Below are 21,766 nucleotides of genomic sequence, written 5' to 3' on the forward strand. Positions count from 1 at the left end.
CGAAATGCTTCCTCTGCCACATGTTGTGTGATTTTTTTTATTTTTGGGCAGTAACCAACATCACGTGCAGCCATGTGTACAGAGTCACACTGCTGATTATTTTGTTTCTTATCAAGACTATCTAGCTGTGTCTTTGTGCCCATGGATAAACAATTAATCTAGAAAGAAATGCTGTATAAATAATAGGCTACTTTTTGAAATTTTGGTGTGGCCATGGGTAACTTTACTGCAATACAGTGAGGATCATACCTCTTTTTATCTATGTTGGCAATGAGTGAGTTTAGTTAAATGATTAAAAAACCAAACCAAACGTAGTCAGCTTTACATCAGCTATGAATTTAATACAGTAACTTCAAAAAAACCAAACCAGTAAGCTTGGGGTAAAAATATGCGTGTAACAGAGTTTGAAAAATTGTTCTTTGTGGGTTTTTGGTCTTTTATAGGAAGTCATTGAATTAACCAAAGATCTCCTCTCAACACAACCTTCGGAAACTCTTGCAAGTTCTGACAGTTCTGCTTCTGCTCTGCCCAGTCACTCCTGGAAGGTTGGGGATAGGTGTATGGCGATATGGAGTGAGGATGGACAGTAAGTGTAGAAAACTTCTCTAACAGTTACATGAAATAGTTCAATGGTAAGAGACTTTCATTCAGTTTGAACTGCCTGTAGCATGACTAATAGCAAAAAGAAATTAGGAAATAAATATGATATTAGGTTATTAAAGGTCAGTATTTTAGATAAAAAGCAAAGAGATGTGGGGCCACTTTCTAGAAATGTCCTGTTTGTCAGTAACCTTATAAAAGTAGGGTAGCTTTGGTAAATTAGTATTTACTAATGCAATGAATGGCAGGCTTTCATGAATTTATCTCTCAGAGCAGTCTTTTGTAAAGGGTTTCAGGATGTATAATTCATAATTTGTCATTGCATTCATATATATGTAATTGATTTCTATCAAGAAAAATCTTTGCTGTATCTCAGTTTGCCTCTAATTGGAAGTTAATTTTTAATTGGAAATACTGGTTTTTGGCCATGAAATAACTAGCTGTGTAATGTAAGTATAGAATTAATGAACCTTTTGGATTTAATAATCAACCTTTCGATCTCTGTTACATTAGCCTGTGAAGTTCTGGGAACGCAAGCAGTTCATTCTGACTTCATCGTCTTTGAAATAAACATTCTAAAATTACTTTCTGTACTGCAAAATGTATAACCGTTGCAGCTTTTTAAAAATTACTACTTATGCAGGACTAATATCCCAATCGTGACCACTTAGAGAGAAGCTCTTGTTGTTCAACGAATGTGGTTCTGTTAACGATGTAGTAACCACATAAAGATTTTGGTATAGCTGTTGATGTCTTAGGTACAAAACAAACCTGAAAGTGAACAGTTTTTTCTGTAAGAGATTATTAATGCTTTTGCGTAAGAACTTAAAAATTGAATCTTGCTGTCTTAGCTCACCACTGGGCCATTCTTCTCTTGCTCTGATCACTGGGTTAGAGGATCAGAGCTTAGGGAAGAATGTGCCAGAGTGTCCACTGAAGTGGATCTTATTAGACTTAATTGTATCGCTTTTTTTTTTTTTAAAAAAAAAAACAAACAAACCCTGCCTCTCTTGCAATGTTTCTTAAGTGACCAGTGCTTCATGAAGAGCTAGCCAGAGATAAATACTCGTGCAGTTTGGGTTTCCATGTATTTTCATCCACCTCAAAGCAAGATGTTGTTGTCCCACTAGAATTGCAAAAGAAATTAACTTAGTAAATGTTAACTGGAATGTTGTCTATGAAACATCTCAATTTATTCCTCTGTTTGCTTTAGATGTATCCTTTTGCTCTGAATGTAGACTCAATTATTTTAAATATTTTTGGAAATGTCCCTTGGCCTTTTTTCCTTTTTCCCATTATGAGGGCAGTTTGACTAAAATGTTTTGTGCACATAAATATGAAATAGACTGGTTTCTGCTAAAATTTCAAAATTGCTCTTTTAAATCAATAAGAAAACTTTTAACTTTATAAGTGTTGAAGGGGGAATATTTTGAAAGCTTCAGTTTTCCTTAATTCTTTTTCATATGGAGAAAAATGGAACCAAAGCTTTGCTCTTGTGAGCTGACATTTTTCCAAAACTCCTCAGTAACTTCCCTGAAAGCCATGTTCTGTGAATGCAGTATTTTGTTGGGTCTTTTTTTTTTTTTTTAATCCCATGACCTGCCAGAACTAGAATCAAATCAGGATATCTGATTAGATTGCCCCGAGCATTAATCATTAGTTTTGATAACTGTGAGGCCATTGCTTCTTGATGCTAAAGGTCAAATACAACAGATTCCAGTCTTTGTACTTGTGTCCCTTTGACCTTAAGAAAATAATCTCTTGGTTTCATTTGTGTATTGTGAAAATGAAGGCCAATGTTTGCAAATTGTTTACTTAATGCCATTAGCTGGCTGACAGTGTTAAGTGTTGAAGGGCTGAGTATTCAAGCTTTACTCACATGCTTACAGCCATGATATCTTTACAGGTGTTATGAAGCTGAAATAGAAGAAATAGATGAGGAGAATGGAACAGCTGCGGTCACATTTGCTGGATATGGCAATGCCGAAGTTACACCTCTCTTCAACCTCAAGCCTGTGGAAGAGGGAAGAAAAGCAAAAGAGGATAGCGGCAACAAACCCATGTCCAAGTAAGTAATACACAGGCAGAAGTTTGAGAGCTGCTTTGTTTTTTGTGTGGGTTTTTTTTTTCCCTCAGATATAAAAATTGGTTAATGAAATAGAATCTCTCAATTTCTCTCTTCTTTTTTTAATTTTACATCTCTTTAGTATCTTAACATGTTTGCTTGAAAAAGAATCTTAAATCAATCTAGCATATAATGTTTGGTAAATTATGGTGGCTGGAATCATGTGTGTTATGTATCCTGGCAAGATAACATGATAGACTTTGTTTTTACTCCGATTATGCTATCTCCAGATATCAAGTAAGTAAAGTAAGTAGTAGATTAAAAAAAAAGTTAGTACTCTTTCATTGACAGCAGACAGACCACAAGTTTCAGCCCATATCTAGTGCAGGCTCTACTCAGATCTGTGATCTGGCTTACAAGAGTATACTTACCAGTACAAAGGACTTCTGCTTCTGCCCCATCCCTGTGTTAGGACAGCTGTGTTGCCCCCATCGCTGGGGAGACGTGCTTTACTCGATATCCAGCTGTGTCTAACATAGAAAGGTATTTTTAATGGCTGAAAACATTTTGGCGGCGGGGGGGGGGGGTGAAGGCAGTACAATTTCAGAGTTTGTTATAGGCAATGATCCCTTCCCTAAGGGATCGTTCTGAGGGGCGCCGCATTGTGGCATAGATCAACTCCTTGAACTCCCTTATCTTTACTGAAGTTAACTTATCTTTGTTTGGGCTTTTCACTCGAATGGGCTATTTAAATTTTCCAAACCCTAGGTGTGTCTGAAATGTGGAAGTGCCAATAGGTACATTTTCAGTTTCAGAAATGAATTGCACGCAAATGTCTCTTTTTTTTTTTTTTTTTCTTCTCTCCAGAAAAGAGATGATAGCCCAACAACGAGAGTATAAAAAGAAGAAAGCTTTGAAAAAAGCTCAGAGAATTAAAGAACTTGAACAGGAACGAGAGGACCAGAAAGTCAAATGGCAACAGTTTAACAACAGAGCCTATTCTAAAAACAAAAAAGGCCAGGTTTGTTTGGTTTTGTCAGTATGTGAATAACAACAGGGCATAGACTTGTGTGCAATACTTCGGGAGGGAGGAGGAAGTGGGTTTTAAAGGGATTTAAAGAGGGCTTATCTTTGGGATGCTGAAGTGTGCAGTTTGGTATTTTGTACACTTAAAAGGCCTGGTTTTGTACTGGATGGTTTTGGAGGAGTGCTGCTCTTAAGAAGCTGAGCTTGTGCTTAGTTTGGAGAGCTGGACTTACTGTCAGTTGCCAGGTAGGGTTTGTTGGAGCTTAGAACCTGAGGGCCTGTCTGAACCTCAAAGCCTGACTTGTTGCTGTGTGACCTGGCAGACACAGCACTAAGTAATTGCCCTGGAATAGCAAGCATAGTGCAAAAAAGGTAACAAGGACATTTCAAAGCCTTAATTCATTTTTATCATGGCTTGACCAAGAGCTGCCAGACATAGTAGTAAAACTTCAGTCTTCCTTGTGAACAGTGGGTGAATTTTATTCATTATCGGCCTGACCCAAGGTCCTGAGTACCAGGATCACATCCAGTACTTGGATGCCAGGAGGTTCCCAGTTCTGTTGTCTCACTTTCTGATAACGTGTCGTGGATGAGCTAGCCTTTAGAAAGTGCCTGTCTATAGAGTAAGAAGTTGAGAATATTAAAACTCTTCAAATGGTAATGATTGCTTGGTTTTTTAAGAGCCAGTTTGTAATTACTCAGAAATGGTGTTTTGCGTTTCATTTGCAGGTCAAGAGGAGTATTTTTGCTTCCCCTGAGAGTGTAACTGGCAAGGTTGGAGTTGGAACATGTGGAATTGCAGACAAACCTATGACACAGTATCAAGATACCTCTAAATACAATGTCAGGCATTTGATGCCTCAGTAACAGGGGAAAAAGGTGGAACTTCATCTCTGCAGGGCTTTACACTTATCTTTTTATCATTATATTTTTCTAAAAGTAAATTATTTGTTGGCACGTAGCAAGTAGTCCATTTTGTCACCATCACTTTGGCTTCAGCTGATACGAGCCTTAAATCTCCAGCTGTTGATTTGACCCCCCCCGATCATTAAACTTTTTGTAGTTGCATTAAAATACATTCTGCAGGTAAATGCTTTCATGAACTGCTGTTACCTGTTACTCTGAAAGCAGTAGTTACCTGCAGCTTTGATTTCTGGAATCTTTCTATTCATACTAATAGTGAAGTGTGTTTTTCCTTAAGAAAAGTGGTGGTATAAAAATGGCACCTTAACAGCCTCCCTCGTTTCTGTAGTCACAGTGCTGTCCACTGTCTCAGTGACAGGCTCAGCACTACAGAGCTGCTGCGGCTCTGGGAGATAGAGCTAGACTCCATTGTAGCTCATACGTCACATGGAATTGCTAAGGATGTTCTAAATTACTCCCTTTCAAATCCACTGAAGATCGATTTGTACAGCTGTAAATGAGGGCAAAACAGGGCCGATAGGATCTTTATTACTAGTGACAATTCATGTGCTAGAAACAATAAATCTGACTTTAATTCCAGTCTCAATTTCCTGTGCTAGAAGTTAGGCAGAGGAGATACTGTGGTGTTTTTTGTGTTTTTTTGTTTTGTTTTGTTTTAAATACTCATTGAAGTTTAATAGGAGGTTATTGAAAGGTTATTGAAATGTAACCAGAAAACCATAGGACAAGGTATTTAGATGCCAATTTCAAAGTCAGGAACTGTACTTAAAAATACCCCCCTTCCTCAAGGATCAGAAAGTTGGAGAACATAAATAGTTGTGCTTTGGAAAGAAACCATCATCTCCCCTCTTGTAGATCTCATAGTTTGATGGTACAGTCACAGACCTGGATACCCAGTAACAGCTTCTGTCTGGGCCTCCTCCATCCAGCCAAGTAGAACTGCAGCACAGCAGATAGGAATGCCTAGGTCCCACTTAGCTAGTTGTGAGTGAGTAAAGGTTAGTCTGAAGTTTCTGTCCTTAAATAATTGACTGGCCCTAGTGTTCATTGTAACTTCAGCTGTATTACAGTGCTGCTGAGCCCCATCGATTTTATTGAGGAAACCAGGTGTAAAAGCTCTTGCTTTCTTGTATTTTGTATGTGATTTGTTTTCCTCTGTTACTTGTCTCTCACTTACGGTAGTGGTGCCATCTCTCAACCCGTAATGTGTTTAAAGAAGTTAATGGGTAGCCCTGTATACAATGTAGATATTATTTTTGTAAAATCTAGGGCTGTGTTAATGGACAAGAGTACATCAGCTATTTCCCCCATTAAATAATTAAAGGGTGTTTCTTGTCCATTAACCCTGACCATTATTTCCCTGTATATTATGTTAATGTAGCTCATTTTGTAATTTGTTAACTAGATCAGGTCACGTCAGCAATTGTTGATGCACTGATTGGTGGAAATGTCCATCAGTTACCTGAGTCACAACTCAAGCTAAACTCTACAACTGGTAGTTTAGAATCCATACATAGAAAAAGGTTCTCCCTATAATGGGAGAAGGTGATTTTTATGAATACAAAGTGTGTTAATTTCAGTTTTGTATGTTTAACTTTTATTAAATAAAGTGTTTAAAATCTGCTGGATATATTTGACAAAGTGACTAAGTATATGTGGTGGGGGGAGAGTAAATGTTTAAAAAAGTGGCAAGTATAGAATCTGCTGGACAGAATACTACTCAAAAGTGAATCAAAAGTACTTCACACTCACTGCAAGATGAACTAGATGTTGCCTAATTCCTCATCTTCACTGGAAGCAGAGGGGTTACATTTTCTTTTGCATAGAAAACCTCTTACCTTCAGAATAAAATAGTCTTGACTCCACTGCTTTTTAGAAAGGGAGTTTGTACTGCGGCCTGTACCCTCCAGTGACAAGTCCCAGCAGTGATGTGAAATAGGTGACAGTCCTGCAATGCTGACAGCTAACTGTTGAGGAAGGTGACCTGTTGTCTTTCACAGATGGGTGTGGAACAGCAATACTGTATCCCTTTCACTATCCAAAAGGAGCATCTTCCTGAAGTTGGAACTGAAACATGCTGAACTGGAGTTTTCTGGAAGCCACGCAACCCTTAACTGCACCTGTGTTCTTTTTTTTTTTAAGAAAATAAAAGTAAGTCTGCAACCCTTAACTGCACCTGTGTTGTTTTTTTTTTTTAAGAAAATAAAAGTAAGTCTTGGGAAGAGACAATCTGTACCTGACATGGACTACATGTGCTCATCTTTTGATGTAATAAATACAAGTAAATGGCCTATCACAGGACTATTTGTTCAGTAGTCCTGAAGAGAACTTAAGGTACAGTGAGTCACTGTCATGCAGTGGGTGTGTGAGCCTCCCTTATGATAACGGACAGTCCAGCCCAAGTTAAAGCTAGTCGGTCTCATCAACTTCAGTTTTGCTGAGCCTTTCAAAAAAAAAAATTTAGCGAAGCTAGTACATTTCCTCTGAGTAACTTACTGTCACCTCTCTTACAATGTGGGTTGCCTGATGAATTTAGCTCTAACTCTTCCTTTGGGCACTGCAAAGAAATGCTGAAAGTTTTGATACGCTATTTCCTTAAATGCCTTACCTGGAAGAGAGTGAGACACTGATACCACTGTGACTGGGGTGGTCTGGTCTATGGAGGGGAAAACATTTTCAAGAGAACTTGTATAAATAAAAAACCCAGCAAAACTGCCATCTTGGCCACAGAGCCTTTCCTTGTGGCACTTGATCTTAATTTTTTTTTTTTTGACGCTGTTCCCCCATCTGCAGGATGGGGCTGGTTCGTGTGTAGTCTGGCTTTGGAACACTGCCTTAGTAAAGTGTCTTGAGAAATTCACTTGGAAAAATAAATCATGAATTAAGCAATGCTGGTAATTGTCAAAACAAACAAACAGAAAGTTCCTTATTTTACAAATGCTGAAGTGACCTGAAATGTGTGGCTGGAAATGTTGTGGTATTGGTTGGTTGGTTTTGGTTTTTTTAATATATATTTCCCAGTTTCATTAGCTGGTCTAAACGATAAGAAACCTGATTTTTTCAGAACTCATGCTCTGCATTGACTTCTGGGCCACTCAGCAAGCAGATTAAGTACCTACCCCAGTGCTAGCAAACCCTGCTATAAAGCAGGCAGTACTTAAAAACAGTGAAGTGACAGAGGGAAAGTTAGTTAAGTGTAAAAGTAAAGAGTGCAAAACCACCAAGCTAGAGTCGTTACAGAAAAGCTGTTTGTTGGAAAACACAGATTTGTTCCTTTCAGATACAGATACTGTGCAAAATAACCAGTATGGGCTACATATTTCCTCTTAAAAGTAAGTTGCTGCAGGAAATGGTTTATTTAGTACAGCCTCAATCTTCTGCAAACTCTAATCTACTGTGGAAATTAATTCAACACAAATCTGGGACTGCTCCAGTCAGTTGAAGTATTTAGAACAGGCTTAAGAGTAGCAACTTTAAATTTTTATGGTCAAGGTGATCCATTTCTCTTTTGCTTTCCCTTATGCCAGAGTGTTGTGTCACTGACTTCTGTAGGTGCTTGGTCTCAGAGGTTTGTAAATACAAAAAAGGATTTTAACTTGGAAGATTGCAATTCAACACCGGAGATGTTCAGAAGGCAAAACCGATAGCAAACTTCTATACTTCCCATTGATGTTCCACTCACCTGAATCAGCTCTGTGGCAGTATTTTGTGGAAACCACCACTTGCACGTCTTGCAAGAGTTACACTAAGTGTGATTACGGAAAATGTTCTTGGGCCAGGCCCAAGAGAGGGATCACTACCTTGCAGCTGATGTGGCTCTTTGCATTGCAGTTTGTCCAATTTTTGTCTGTGCTTCCGAAAGCATCACCTAGATGACTGCAAAATAAGGAAGGACGTTTGCATCAGGACTATGGTAGACCTCCATGCCACATACCAAAGCTAGCGACCTGTTAACATACAATGTGATTAAGAAACTTAACTGACATGTCAAAACTCTGGCCTTAAGCTGAAGGCTCTGCTACACAAACCAAGCAACTTAACTGACATGTCAAAACTCTTGCCTTAAGCTGAAGGCTCTGCTACACAAACACGCTCATGTTATTTCTTTTTTGTAAAGCAATTACCTTTCTACGCTGAACTTGCCTTGCAGGGATTCCTTGGTCTGTACAAAAGCACAAAGCCTTCCCATGATGGACGGTCACAGAAAATGTCTTGCTCTCACCTAGACTGAAAGGTGATGTTACTTCCCAAAGAGACATTCTCCATGAGGAAGACAAGTGATGCTAGGTTTTAAACCTTAGATTTTTAGCTGACCTGTATTCCCTAGGGCGATGAGTGCTATTTTGTACAGTTGTCCACCACTCCAGGAGAGGCAAGAGCTTTTATGTTTCCTCATCAAGCCCTCCAGTAGATCTAAAACAATGAATTGTTTTGAGACAAGTATTTTTGAAATGGGATTACATGGAAATAATACCACTCCAAGAGAGGCAAGAGCTTTTATGTTTCCTGATCAAGCCCTCCAGTAGGAGATCTAAAACAATGAATTGTTTTGAGACAAGTATTTTTGAAATAGGATTACATGGAAATAATTTCCTAGCTTTAGCTAAACTGAGCACTAGCTAGAGTACTGGTAGCCCAAGTCAAGTTATGAACTAGGTCTGTGTACATTCTGACTAGCAACCACAATGTTAAAACCACTATAAAATGTTTTAAATTCCTTGATGGTTTATCCTGCTTTGCTGCAATGCCCCTCAAGATCAAAATGAATCCTTGCTGAAAGGCCAAATTAACCAGCTCACCCCACCAGCTTGCTCTGAGCCTTACTGGAGTACTACAAACTAGGGGGGCTGATTTTTTTTCCAGTGTGGTAAAAATAAATTCAAATAATTACCCATAGCCCTTAAGCATGGTCAACATTGAAGATCTTTCTGAAAGAAAATGACATTTCACCACTTTGACCTGCATCAGTCAGGCCAGCGGCACAGTGTGACTCAACTGCTCAGCTCCGTACAAGCACACACCTCAGAGGACACATCCACCCTTCCCAGAGGCTGCTCAGCAATTCCTGATCCTTGGTATTTTTCAAGGGGGCTCAACACAAGCATCCCTCCTTGGGAAACAACTCTTCAGCTTTAGTCAAACACAGCAACACCCCGAACAGAAACCCTAAATACTACATATTCAGTACCACAGCCCTAGCGCCATAGGCTTCTTGTTTCTGCTTATGCCTAATAAAGGGATCAGTTCTCTTTTCAGGAGGAAATGAGCAGAGAAGCAGGGGTCAGTGCTGATGTATCATCACCGATTAAACAACCGGCCTTTCTGTAACAGGTCACTCCAAAGGAAAACACTGTGTCTGCAGACAACCACTCTCCTCTCCTGTGTTTCTCCTCCCAAACATCACTCAGATCTGCTGGCCAATTTCAAGCAAATTTGACAGTGCCATCAGTATTTTCTAGGTATTTTGTACAGATTGGTGAACAGAGAGGAGGAAGGATACACTCCTCTTCCCCAAGGGTCCCACAGCACAATTCAGAGTGTATTGTAGATGGAGAGGAGTTTCAGTCACTATCAGGTCACAGAATTTATCACTCACCAGAGAATCTGTCCACAGGACCAAGCCCCAGGAAAAAAACATCAGAATTTATTCTGTAATTTATGAACTTCTTTTTCATTGTTATCACTCCCCTAACCTCAGAATGAAGTCCTGGTTTTTACCATTCTCTTCCAGGAACTGACCCCAGTTTCTCTTTCCAATGACGCATGGCTAGTGCCAGAAAATATGCAACAAGAAAAGCTTAAGATCTTGGGGGCGGGGGGGGGGACCACGGGAAGGCTATCTCCATTTAGTGCGCACAACAGATCCCACTTCCACCGAAGCCAAACATTTCATCCATTTCAACCAGGCAACACAGAAACACAGACTACAAACAGGGAGGAGCAACTACAAGAGAACAAAGAGCAGAAAAGCAGGAGGCTGGAGCTCATAGGCCAGAAACAGATGTTAGCAAACAAACAAACAAAAGGAAAACACAACCACAAAACCTGGAAAATGTTAGGTCTGTATAGTTAACCCCTTTTCTATTGACCTACAGATTCCTTGAAACAGACAGATTTGAGACCACCTTCGTCACTGACATGCCTCTAATGGAACGGACATTAAAATGACCTTCAAGTGACAACTCACCACAGGATAACCATGACAAATGCAGCCAGATAGTCATCTCCACCTTGTCTGCAGGCACGAGATGACATACCGTAATATGCTTGTGTCAAAAGAAGGAAAATGCTGGATGGTCTTTTTAATGGGTTTGTCTATAGCAAAAGGGCCCACCGGGGATCTAATTTACAGAGGGAGGACTTGACAGAACGAGCTTACAAGGGAGCTGTGCGCACATGTGTGTGCATGTCTACTGTGCAGGCAAGTTGCCTAAGGAAAGTATATCCAATTCTGTTTTTACAGGAAAACTCACCACATTCTTGTAAAATTAAACAGAGAATAGATTTAGGACTTCTCTTACTCTACAAACACAAAAATAAAGCAGAAGAACAACAGCACTCAAAGCAAAACATAAAACCCCCCACCTCCCACAATTTTGCAAAGATGAAAGGAAAACATGATTCCATGCCCAAATTACCATGTGGTGAGAGTGTTATTCTGGGTGAAACTGGAGTCAGTGCGGTGGGCAGAACCTCAGGCCACAGAGGAGAAGACTGGAATGGTGTTGCACTTTACCCTCTACTTGCAGAAGAGTAAAATGAGGCCTCAAAAGCAGCACAACTCCCACACAGTTGTGCATTAAAAAATACCAGAGTTGAGAACCCAAACAGCAACATGCTTTCAGTATCTTTATCTTTTGGGGTGAATGAAAATAACTTTTTTTGTTGTTTTTTGGGGGGGTTGGGGGTTTGTGCTTTTTTTTTTTTTAAGGACAGAGTTTGGACAAAACATACAGTAAGTTTCTGTGAGCACTTTTCTGGGGAAATCCAGTAAATTTGACTTGCTCTACTGGATCTCTTAGAGTCCAGTAGTGTTAGAGATTGTCTGTCTCGGCTTCCAAAGGGTAAGAGAGACTTGACCCTCGAGGGTTTGGATATGCACCTTTGGATACTCACTCTGTTTCACAAGATTTCAGAGTGGGTAGTAGAAACTTTGATGGTACTTTAAAAAGTGACATGACCTTAAAGCAGATCTCACACATGGGACTATTCTGGCTTGCCATACCAGAGACAATTCAGGAGATTCATGCATTTTTAAGCAGAAGGAACTAAGATGATCATCTAACTCATGTCCTGCATAACTATACAAATTGACCTGTACAATCATCTAAAAGCAACTTACAGCAACTTCTCTAAGCAAATTAGTCATCTTCAATATTTTGATGCAACAGACCAGATCAATGAAGGGAGATGTGAGGAGTGTGACAGACTGTGTGAGGTACAAGCATACGAGTCCACAACACAGTAATAAAGCAGTGCAGGGTAACCTCAAAAAAGCCAGAGAAATGTTTCCATCACATAAGAAACTATCCAAACTCTAGCTGAAATCTGCTCAGATCTGTCACAAAGAACTCCCCCAGCACCAGAGCAACAAACCCCATGTCTTTAGTAGTTATTATAAAGGCTCTTAATTTTGTTTATCCCTGGCCCTCTTCCTGGCTGGACCACTGCTGCTAGCTGAGTGGTCAGGCAGGTGGCTGGGGATGGAAGCTCACCTCCTGCTACCTTTTCCCCATTGTATTTGCACTTGATATAAAGACCTCTTCGAGTCCACAATGCTAGAAAAGGTAAGAGATTCCAAATTGGCCCTGGAGCATACAAGCACACATTTCAGATACATTTATTCCAACCAGACATGTCACTGTTTTATGCCAACCAGGAGAGCAAAGCCATTCCCCACCCCTTGAACTTCAGTATTTCTCAGCTGCAGTATTTCTTTCCCAAGTGGCCATTTAAAACAAACAGGAATAACAGGAAGGAGGAGGTGCTGGGACAGCTACAGAAAAAGGGTCATAAATAAGTAAATCCCACTGGTATTCAACTGCTCAGCACCAGGGCTCGCAGTGGTCAACATTTTCAAGGAGAATAATAACGAATAAATAAATAAGGCCTTGCTATAGCTAGAGCTAAAGTTTCCCACTTTTCACCACTGAGAAGACTGTCCCAAACCTTGTGTCATCCTGAGATTATATGGACTCCAAACATAATTCCAAGCAGCATTTCTTCTCTGAAAACCCTCGGGCCCCATTTGTTAACCTAGAGCACAATTCAGTCTGTGGCAGACTCCTGCTCCTGCCAGGTCACCTCCCAGAAGGAAGAAGAACAGATGTACTGAGCCACTGGATTACATACATGCACGTGAAAACAGATTTAACAACAGCAACCTGATCCAGACTTAGTAAGCAAATTAATTTAAAAAACCAAAACCAAACAGAATTGTTCATTACAGCCATGGAAAGATAATTTCTCTACTCAAGCACATATGTTGTGTCTCTTACAGGGGATGACACATTTTGGAGGAAAGCGGGGGAAACGTCAGGATATTTAAACACAGGCAACTTATCATAATGCAAAAGTCTACAGCAGACTTGCTCAGGATCTTCTCATTGCACGACTGAAGGGCACAAGAAGAACAAAGAGTCAGCTAAAGTGATACGAATGATCAAGATGGAAGAACACGACTCATTTCAGATACAGAAATGTTTAATGGCGTTAAAGTGCTACTTTAATGGGGACCATATGCTAACATTTAAACACAATTCCACTGCACTGCTAAATATGGTTGTCTTTATTTTTTTTATTTTATTTTACCTCTTTTTGCCCAGCCCTACCTAAAACAATAAAATAAAATCTAAAGGACTGAAATTAACAACCCATTCAAATCAGCAATAAGTTATGAATTTCATAAAGCATTTTTTCCTCTTTTTTTTTCTTAGTAATGAGGGGTAGTTAAATTACTTAAGGATATACAAAGTTTCAAACAATGCCATAGGTGAGGACTCTATTAAGATTTTTAAAACTTGGAAAACAAAATAATCCTGGCCATTAAAAAGACAAAAATAAAAAAAAAGCGAAGCCCTCAAAGTGCAGGTTAGAATGCTCGTCTCTGAGAAAATTAGAAAACATTCGCTATAATAGCTCTTAACAGCACCTGCACAGATAAGATGGCAAGGCCCTTGGGAACAGGACGTGCAGTCAAAACGTTACATTAACATGAGAGACGTGCTGAGCTTAACTAGGTTAACTACTGGACTGGAACTTCAAAAGTCAGCAAAGGGAATGATTCTAAAAAGAAAACCAAAGAAACCCCCACCAAACCTGGCCTTTTCCAACTAACACAGCCTTCATCCATCGTGTGCATGGCAAAAAGCATCTTTGCATTTCATTGGGTCAAGTGCTTCATCAAAACAGAGCTCTTTTCATGGCATAAATTCATATAAAAGACATCTAAGGTTTCATATGGACAAGCTCTAAAAAGACGCATCAGACTTGGGGTGTTTTCCCTCTCAACACATTTACAAATGTTTATCAAAAATCTCTTCAAATAAAAAGGTCATAGTGGCTCAGTATCTGGGCATGACTTTCTGGCATATCACCTCTCCTATGTGCTGGTTTCTTTCTGTCCTCAGCTGGTTGTGTGCCTGTGTATAAGCACGCATCTACCGGGAGATCTGCTGTCGGTGTCACAGCCCAAGGCATGACACAGCCCATGATGTGCTGGTAGATTACAAGTGTGTACCTCTTGCTTTAGCCACGCATCAGAGGTACTTGCTTTTTAAATGATGTCCAACAGAAAGCTGAGCTGAATGGTGTTCTCTCCTAAACATCTCTCTTTGCTGCCCCTCTCTCTCTGGGCACAGAATGAGACCTTACTCATTATCATCATTGTTATTCCTAGGCTGCGTAAGCCTTCTTAGATTTCCCAGTACATTACGACAGCATTGGATTGTGATAACTGTAGGACACGGTCCTTTTAGGACCACAAAAGCTCTTCAGAAGGGCCTAAACTAGGTTGTTCAACCTGAATGCAATGTAAGAAATTCTGACATTTCTCAGATCTTATGACAGAAAGAGAGGGATGAGTCTCTAGTATCCTCTTTCAAACAAATAAATTCAAAACAAAGTGTTTCATCACTAAGGTCTAGATCCAGGTCCCACAGAAACAATCGGATTTCACTGACTTCAAAGGGACTAGTGTTTGGTCTAGCTTTTTGCCAGCAGGAACTGGGATTGGTAACATGACCAAATGAACACATGGGTTTCTGTGGAGGCTTCCTTTACCCAAAAAGCTTTATATACAGGTCTCTCCAGGACTAGCTGTCAATATGTCATTTCTGAAAGAGGATACTGGCATCTAGGACCCAGCCTGATCACCCCAGTGAAATCATTCGCCCTGCACTGCTGTCTCACTTGGTTCTAGGAAGCAAACGAGAGCTTGACACTGGCGCTGGAGTAACCCTCGTCACTCCCAATACTCTGCAAGCTGCTGTGATCATCAATGTCACTGATGCTGGTTGTGCTGATATTGTCCACTTCTCCATGGGAGAACTCTGTGCTTTCAACATCCACTTCAATCTCTTCTAAAAAGGAAAATGAGAGAAACACACACAGGTTAGCACCGCAGACCCAACTGCTCCCTTCAAGCCAGCGAGCTGCTGGGATTCTCCCAGTCAGGGACAAAGCAGCAGTCTGGCTGGAAGACTTTCAGTGTTCTTCTGAGAATGGGATGGGCTGTGGACATGATTTATAAAAAGACTAGATACTAGCTTGGAGTTTTTCTTAGGGACTTGGCAAAGGGGTTTGACTCCTCCAGCAAGCAGGCCACACTATCAGCACACGTGGGTCACCCCACACACTGAACTTGTCCTGCTCTCTCTTTCTTTGGAGCTCCACTACTCCAGTGTTGGAAACAAAAAAAAACAGAGGGCAACAGAGAAAACTGAGGGTAAAGTTACCCCGAAACATGCTACTTATTTGATACTATGTTGCCACAGCCGGGACCACTGATATAGGGTATTACAATGCATTACCATGGGGATCCGGGTTACTCTCAGAGATGCTCAGTGGACTTTAGAACAGCAATCTTATTTTTAAAAAAGACTTGGAAAGTGGAGACCTAGTTAACCAGTTATGTTGGTTCCCATATCGTTTAGGAATTTTCCCAAAGGAATTGTGGGGGTTTTTTTGTTTGGTTTTTTTTGTTTTGTTTTTTAAAACTACAGACTCACATCCAAACTATACACCATCTTTGGTGCCTAAATATCTCTTGACAGCAGAGATATTTAAAATAAGAAAATTATCTGAATTCAGTTAGCCATTCAGATCATCTCTATCCAGTTTTAACAGAGGAGATGAACTCTATGGGAAGCCTGGGGAAAAAAAATAAATCGTGTATGTGTGTGTGTGCAGAATGACTGGGAATTTTAAGAGGCAATTTGCTTGGTTCTATTTGCTTGGTTATAGCATGGTAGCATGGTCCAAATACAAAATGAGAAGCCGGATGCTGCTTTGCAACATCTGTTCCAGTCCCACTAATATCTTCTTAGATTTTCCTCTTTGTGTTGCCGAGACATTCAGTAGATCAAAGAGCACAATGGATATTTCAACTTTACCATCAGGTATTTAGCTACCATCTTGTGATCACATTATTTCTCCTAACAAATGCTTTGGCATTTTAAGAGAGCTTGTCAGAGAAACAGGTCACTTTAAATGCCACAGAAATCAGCTCAAGTTGACAACAACAACACTTCTTCCAGACTTAATTAGAACCCATGCAAAATACTAAACTCTTCACATATATATATGTGTGTGTGTGTATGCACATGTATGTGAGCAAAATCAGTAGCCTAAATACCAAAGGTCAGAAGAAGGGGGTAGCTGAGACAAGAAATGTATGAATCTCATGCCCTCACTTCGCAGAGTCCTCGGGATTCAGTACTGGTTCAGCAACACCCACCTCGCTCCGAGTCCGAGCGATCCGAGGAAATGGTAGATCCAATGCTGTCCATTCGTATTCGCTCTATCTCCTGAGGACCCTGTAGTTGTTCCAGTCTTCTCTTTAGGAATCTTTGTTCTCGTTCCAGGTTCTCAAGCTGGTGTTGGCTTCTCCTCTCAGTCTCTTCAAGTTTCTGACATGATCAAAAATGACTCAATAATTAGTTTCATCCTTTTCTCCTTCTCTCCCACCTCCACTGCCCAGCCATCTGCTTTGCTTAGACCTTCTGAGGTCCCAGAAGGCTTTAAGCTGCAAAAGAGCCCTGAACCAAGCTGCCTGCTAGTCTCCAAGAACAATGCCATCTCCTCACATCTTTTCCATCTCCCAAGTCCTGATAAATCACACACATTAGCATAAAAAGTCTCTGAGGACAGAGCCTCTCCAGGGGAAACGATTTGAGTTGTAGCAGTTTGTGGGTTCAGGGACTTGCATTACCACATCTGTCCACGAAGGGGCCTCAAATCCCTCAAACCAAACCAATTCAGGGTTTGTTATGATCCACTGTAGCATAAAAACGTGCCCTGGGAGTTCTGTGTTCCTTGCTGTATGGTTTAGTAGGATTTCTCAGAAACAGTTTTCTATTCAGCAAGTCATTTACATAACCTACTACAGATTTCTTTGATCACAGCTGGGAAATCTACCAGGGCACTGTTCTTTGTTTCCTACGACAAGCACATTGCATAAGGAGGAGTCATTTCAGGCTAACTCTCTCCCTTCAGCAGTGATTTTTCTCCTTCACCACCCATTCTCCCTCCCAGTACCCTGACCTGCGACAAAGTATTTCAGCCTCTTCCAGATACTGACAATGCCGCATTTTTCTTTTCATGCTTCTCTTTGCCAAAAGTGAATCTAGAGGAGCACTGGGCTAGCTGGCAGGTTCACACATGAAACCCCAGCAGCCAACCCTGTCTCATACTCTTGTGGTTTGTGCTAATGCTTCGGCAGTGGAAACTCACTAGTGCATCAGAAAAAAAGATGCATTTCCCATCAAAATGAAGTCATTCAACAGTAAGTATGTTTTTCTTTAAAGAGATGCAGCTGTCAACACACGATCACAATACAGGACAAGACCCCCACTCTCCAAATCAATCATTTCTGTAGTTAACAGAGTTCATTATGGACTCTTCTAACAATGTGGCTTGTAGCAATGATAAATGATCAACCGAAGGGGCAAGGCTTGCTTGCCTTTTTTTTTTATTTTTTTAAAGGTGCTAGTCTCCTTCAACAGAGTTACCTCTAGGCAGCAGGAGTGAGTGAGTGAATTGCACTTCCCAACAGCCCAGATCAAAATCAGCTGGGAAAAGCAGCGTTTACCTTGATATGTGCTTTGGCTTTGTTGAGCAGCCCAAGCGTTGTGTGCCTGGTGCAGTCTGGTCCTAGCGGTATCAGAACTTTTAAGCGTTCTAGACACAGGCGGAGGTGAGCTCGTCTGTAAGGGGAGAAAAGCAGGATCAGAGCTCTGCTTGCAGAAAGGGAATGTCATTTCCTTCTCTACTTCCCTCCTACAAGGCAGTCTTCATGTTTCCCTTCTTCCACACATCACAAGATTCCCCACAGGTACCTGGACAGACTGTCACTAAACTATTTACACTGCAAACATCAGCTGCTCACCAATACTTGCATTATTGCTAACCTCTGACAGACACTGTTTATTTTCTTGCTGTCTGAACTGATAATCTGATTCAACTGGATGAACTTTGTGCAGGGGCAAGGCACACAGGCAAATGGTACAAGTATCTTGTGGGTTTCCTCTCTCTCAGCTACCTGCTGCCTGTTTTGCCGAGAACAACTTTTGTGGAAGCAGTTTCGAATGACTGCTACCCCCTGCACACTTGTGCATCGCTGGCTCAGGAACGTTTGCTATGAACCGATCGAAGCACCGTCTTTTTGCATGAAATTAAGAAGATCAATGAGAAAAATCATCAGCCCAAAACACCCAAACAATCCCTGCTGGTAGTTAAAGGAGCCCAGAGCGATGGTAGTTCCGAAGAACTGCACTCTTACTCCTTCCTGAGCCCAGGTCTGAAATGCTGCTAGGGGTGCAAGGTCTGTGGAAACAAGAGAATCCAAGACCTTCCCCTGGGCAGTCTTCTGACCTTGGCTCACAGCTACAAAGGCAGGCTCAAGCACGACAGTGTTGCGGATGGTATGAGCCATCTTCTGCATGATATGGAAATATGTTCTGGGGAAAATGGTTCAGGCAGCAGTGGCAAAGCACATCATCCTCAGGCTGCACAGGAAAACTGTTCCCGCTGTCTCCTCCTCTGTATCACGTACACAGCAATGAACAGCAGATTTATGGAAAACTATCAAGAGTTGGTTGCCTTTTTCCCCTCCCTCTCTCTTTCCCAGACATTAATGATTTATGTCCAAACTTGTCATCCCAATCAATAACACAATGACATCAGCTCCACCATTCACATGCAAGAAACACCAGTGCAAAAGAGTGCTGAAAGCCTATCCCAGTCCCTGCTCATGCACAAAGAAAGTGAATTTTAGCCTGATCCATTTCAATGCAGGGGAAGGAAAAAAAAAAAAAAAAAAAAAAAAAAAGAGAAAAAAAGGAGCAGGGACAGTTCATTTCCATTTGTTTTTCAAATTCACTATTGCACCCAGTTTGAAAGGGATGGGAGAGAGGAGTCTGTAATCAGGCAATTATGTCAGTGACAAGCAAGGATGATTAAGGGTGGAAGGGTCAGGGGTTTTGCTGATGAACTGTCAGCACAGGGGAGTGTTCACTAGTGGTGCTGTAGCTGTGAGCTCCTCACTGTTTCTATTATAAATCTCTTTATGAAGGGTCCATCATTCTGTCTCAAGAACAGCCACAGGGCTGTATGTGACCAGCAAGGGCCTTGAAGAACACGTGTTTTTCATTAAATATTAACAACTGGAGCGGTGGGGAAAGGGAAATCATAATCCAAAAATCAAGCTGAAAAAACAGTAATCACATCAATCTCCTCTTTTACTTCTCAGCTTGCTCTAGGGCAAACTCCACTGACATTAAACACGTACAGCTGACATGGGGGGATTTTTTCTACCTGGAAGCCCATTTTCAGTGTAGAGCTTGATCAACAGGAGTTATGTGCACCCACTACAGGTGTTTGCCCAATGTCCCATGATGGGGCCAGCAATGAAAAAGCATTGCTGGTTCCCACTGGCACTATAGTTCAGGTCATCCCATGGGAGACTGGACACTGACTTCTTGCAGCTAGAGAAAGGAAGAGAAGGAGGATCTTGTTGTTAAAGATATTCTGGGTTTTGAACCCATTTTTGGCTATGCCACAGATCTCCTGAACAGCCACAGAGGCAAGTCACCCAGTTAGAGCTGCCAGAGCACAGCCATCAAGCTGCAGCACAGAGCAGCACATGTCTTTTCACAGCACAAGTATGAGCACCAGCCATACACTTCACCTACAGGATCAACCCAAGTTAAAAACGCAGCTCGAGTAGAGCTAAAGATCTGTGCACAGATCTGGGGTCTGAGGAGCAGGGCTGGTTCCACCTAACAGGGCACTTGCTACATAACACCTACCACAGGGAGGGCTGACAGACCCCTCCACCCTGCTGGGCATGGGCAGCTCCCAGTCCACGGTGAAAACTGAATTATTTGTGCAACAGAAAACAAGAAGTTTGGGGAAACAACATCTACCCAGTGTCAAATGTACAGAATCATAGAATCGTTATGGTTGGAAGAGACCTCAAAGATCATCAAGTCCAACCTTCTACCCCACGCCACCATGCCCACGAAACCACGTCTCGAAGCGCCACATCTAAATGTTTTTTTGAACACCTCCAGGGATGGCAAGTCCACCACCTCCCTGCAGAGCCTGTTCCAATGCCTAACGACTCTTACAGTATCACTGTCCACTCCTGAATGCAGAGAGAAATGGACAACGCATCTACAGCCTGAGCTTTGGGCTGAGTCTCAGCACTGGAGATTTTACCAGGAACTGGGGAAGGTGCTGCAGCAGGAGCTGCAATTCCTGGAACCAGATATCAGCTTTGGGCAGGAGCGAGCACTGGCTGAATTCCTGACACATCGCTTAAAAGGATGGCACTGATCTGCCACATCAAAAGCTAGGTTACGTGCAGACTTGCTGAGATCAACCGTGTTAAGCACCTGAAAGCTATATGCAAAGATCCAGTCACGTAATAAAACCCTGGACACTGAACACTTCCCGTTGTGCCCCAGGACCATGGTGGACAGAAGGAGGTTACTGTGCTCTGCAGGCTCTGACATGGGCAGGGAGAGGACAAAGCAGTCAGAAGGTCAGTTCTCATGAGGACACTGAAAAAGCTGGCAGAGCATTACTTCCCCAGCATGTGTGGCCCCAAAGGGGACATTCCCCCAGTTCTGGATCCCCACGTTGGCTCTCAAAGCCCAGAAGATTGGCCCAGTCTCACGCAGATGGTTTTCAGAGAAGCTGCTCCTGCCAGCGGCTCTGCTGGCTGGCTGCCAAAGGCCGTGGCCCACAGCAGGGGTGATGGCCTCTGTCAGCACACCAGGCATCAGGAGGGGACACCTGCCTGCGACAGAGGGTGTGAGCACAAGCTGATAAGCTCACGATGGCACACAGCACAGCTCGGGCAACGAGCACACTGCAGGGGCAGATGGCGTTGGCTGAGCTGAGGCAGGTTTGGAAGAGGTTTGACCAAAGCAATCACTTCTGCGCTGTTGTTGGATTTTCCCCTTATTTTGTGCTCAGAGCCGAGCAACACTGAGTTTTGATGTCACTGTAAACTTAAGTGCATTTATTTATATCTCCAACCACAGCCTAATGGAGGGAAATGCACAGGGCTTTACATTAGCATACGGCAGCGGGCCAGCCTTGGTGCACAGGTGGTGCAGACCGGGGACCGCCAGGCCCTTCAGCACCAGCAGCCACCTCCCACTGCTGGGGACGACTCTGGCAGAGCTGCTCGGGAGCTCCCTGGTCTGGTGCAGCTCGGATAGTGAAGAGCAACCAAGGCCGTGAACCATTCTGGCACACAAGTGCGTTGCTTTCCTTTGGAGAGATGAAATCAAACAGCTTTCCCAGCTCTCACCTCTGCAGTGTTCAGTACCTTGCCTTTTTACTTTTAAAATTTAAGCTGGTCACAGTCCCTGACGTCTCTCAACTTCCAGCAGCCCAAGAGGACCATGATGGGTTCTCAAG

At 41.9% G+C, this 21,766-nt stretch overlaps 2 protein-coding genes across 2 annotated transcripts in view; one reads left to right on the top strand and one right to left on the bottom strand.

Annotated features, from left to right (window-relative positions):
* The window catches only part of SMNDC1 (survival motor neuron domain containing 1), an 8,405-nt gene extending 3,557 nt beyond the window's left edge, over positions 1–4,848 (top strand). The window contains exons 2-5 of the mRNA XM_009703808.1: positions 444–586; positions 2,507–2,668; positions 3,533–3,686; positions 4,421–4,848. Of these exons, the coding sequence (XP_009702110.1) occupies positions 444–586; positions 2,507–2,668; positions 3,533–3,686; positions 4,421–4,558 (597 nt within the window). The 3' untranslated portion in view covers positions 4,559–4,848. The remainder of the gene's footprint in view (positions 1–443; positions 587–2,506; positions 2,669–3,532; positions 3,687–4,420) is intronic.
* Positions 4,849–13,305: 8,457 nt separating this feature from the next.
* The window catches only part of MXI1 (MAX interactor 1, dimerization protein), a gene marked incomplete at its 5' end in the record, with an annotated part of 46,777 nt that continues 38,316 nt past the window's right edge, over positions 13,306–21,766 (bottom strand). The window contains 3 exons of the mRNA XM_009703809.1: positions 13,306–15,195; positions 16,572–16,743; positions 17,925–18,039. Coding sequence (XP_009702111.1) covers positions 15,032–15,195; positions 16,572–16,743; positions 17,925–18,039 — 451 coding nt within the window. The remainder of the gene's footprint in view (positions 15,196–16,571; positions 16,744–17,924; positions 18,040–21,766) is intronic.

The sequence above is a fragment of the Cariama cristata genome, unplaced genomic scaffold (genome assembly GCF_000690535.1).
Source record: "Cariama cristata isolate BGI_N322 unplaced genomic scaffold, ASM69053v1 scaffold5227, whole genome shotgun sequence".
In the NCBI taxonomy this organism is placed as follows: Eukaryota; Metazoa; Chordata; class Aves; order Cariamiformes; family Cariamidae; genus Cariama; species Cariama cristata.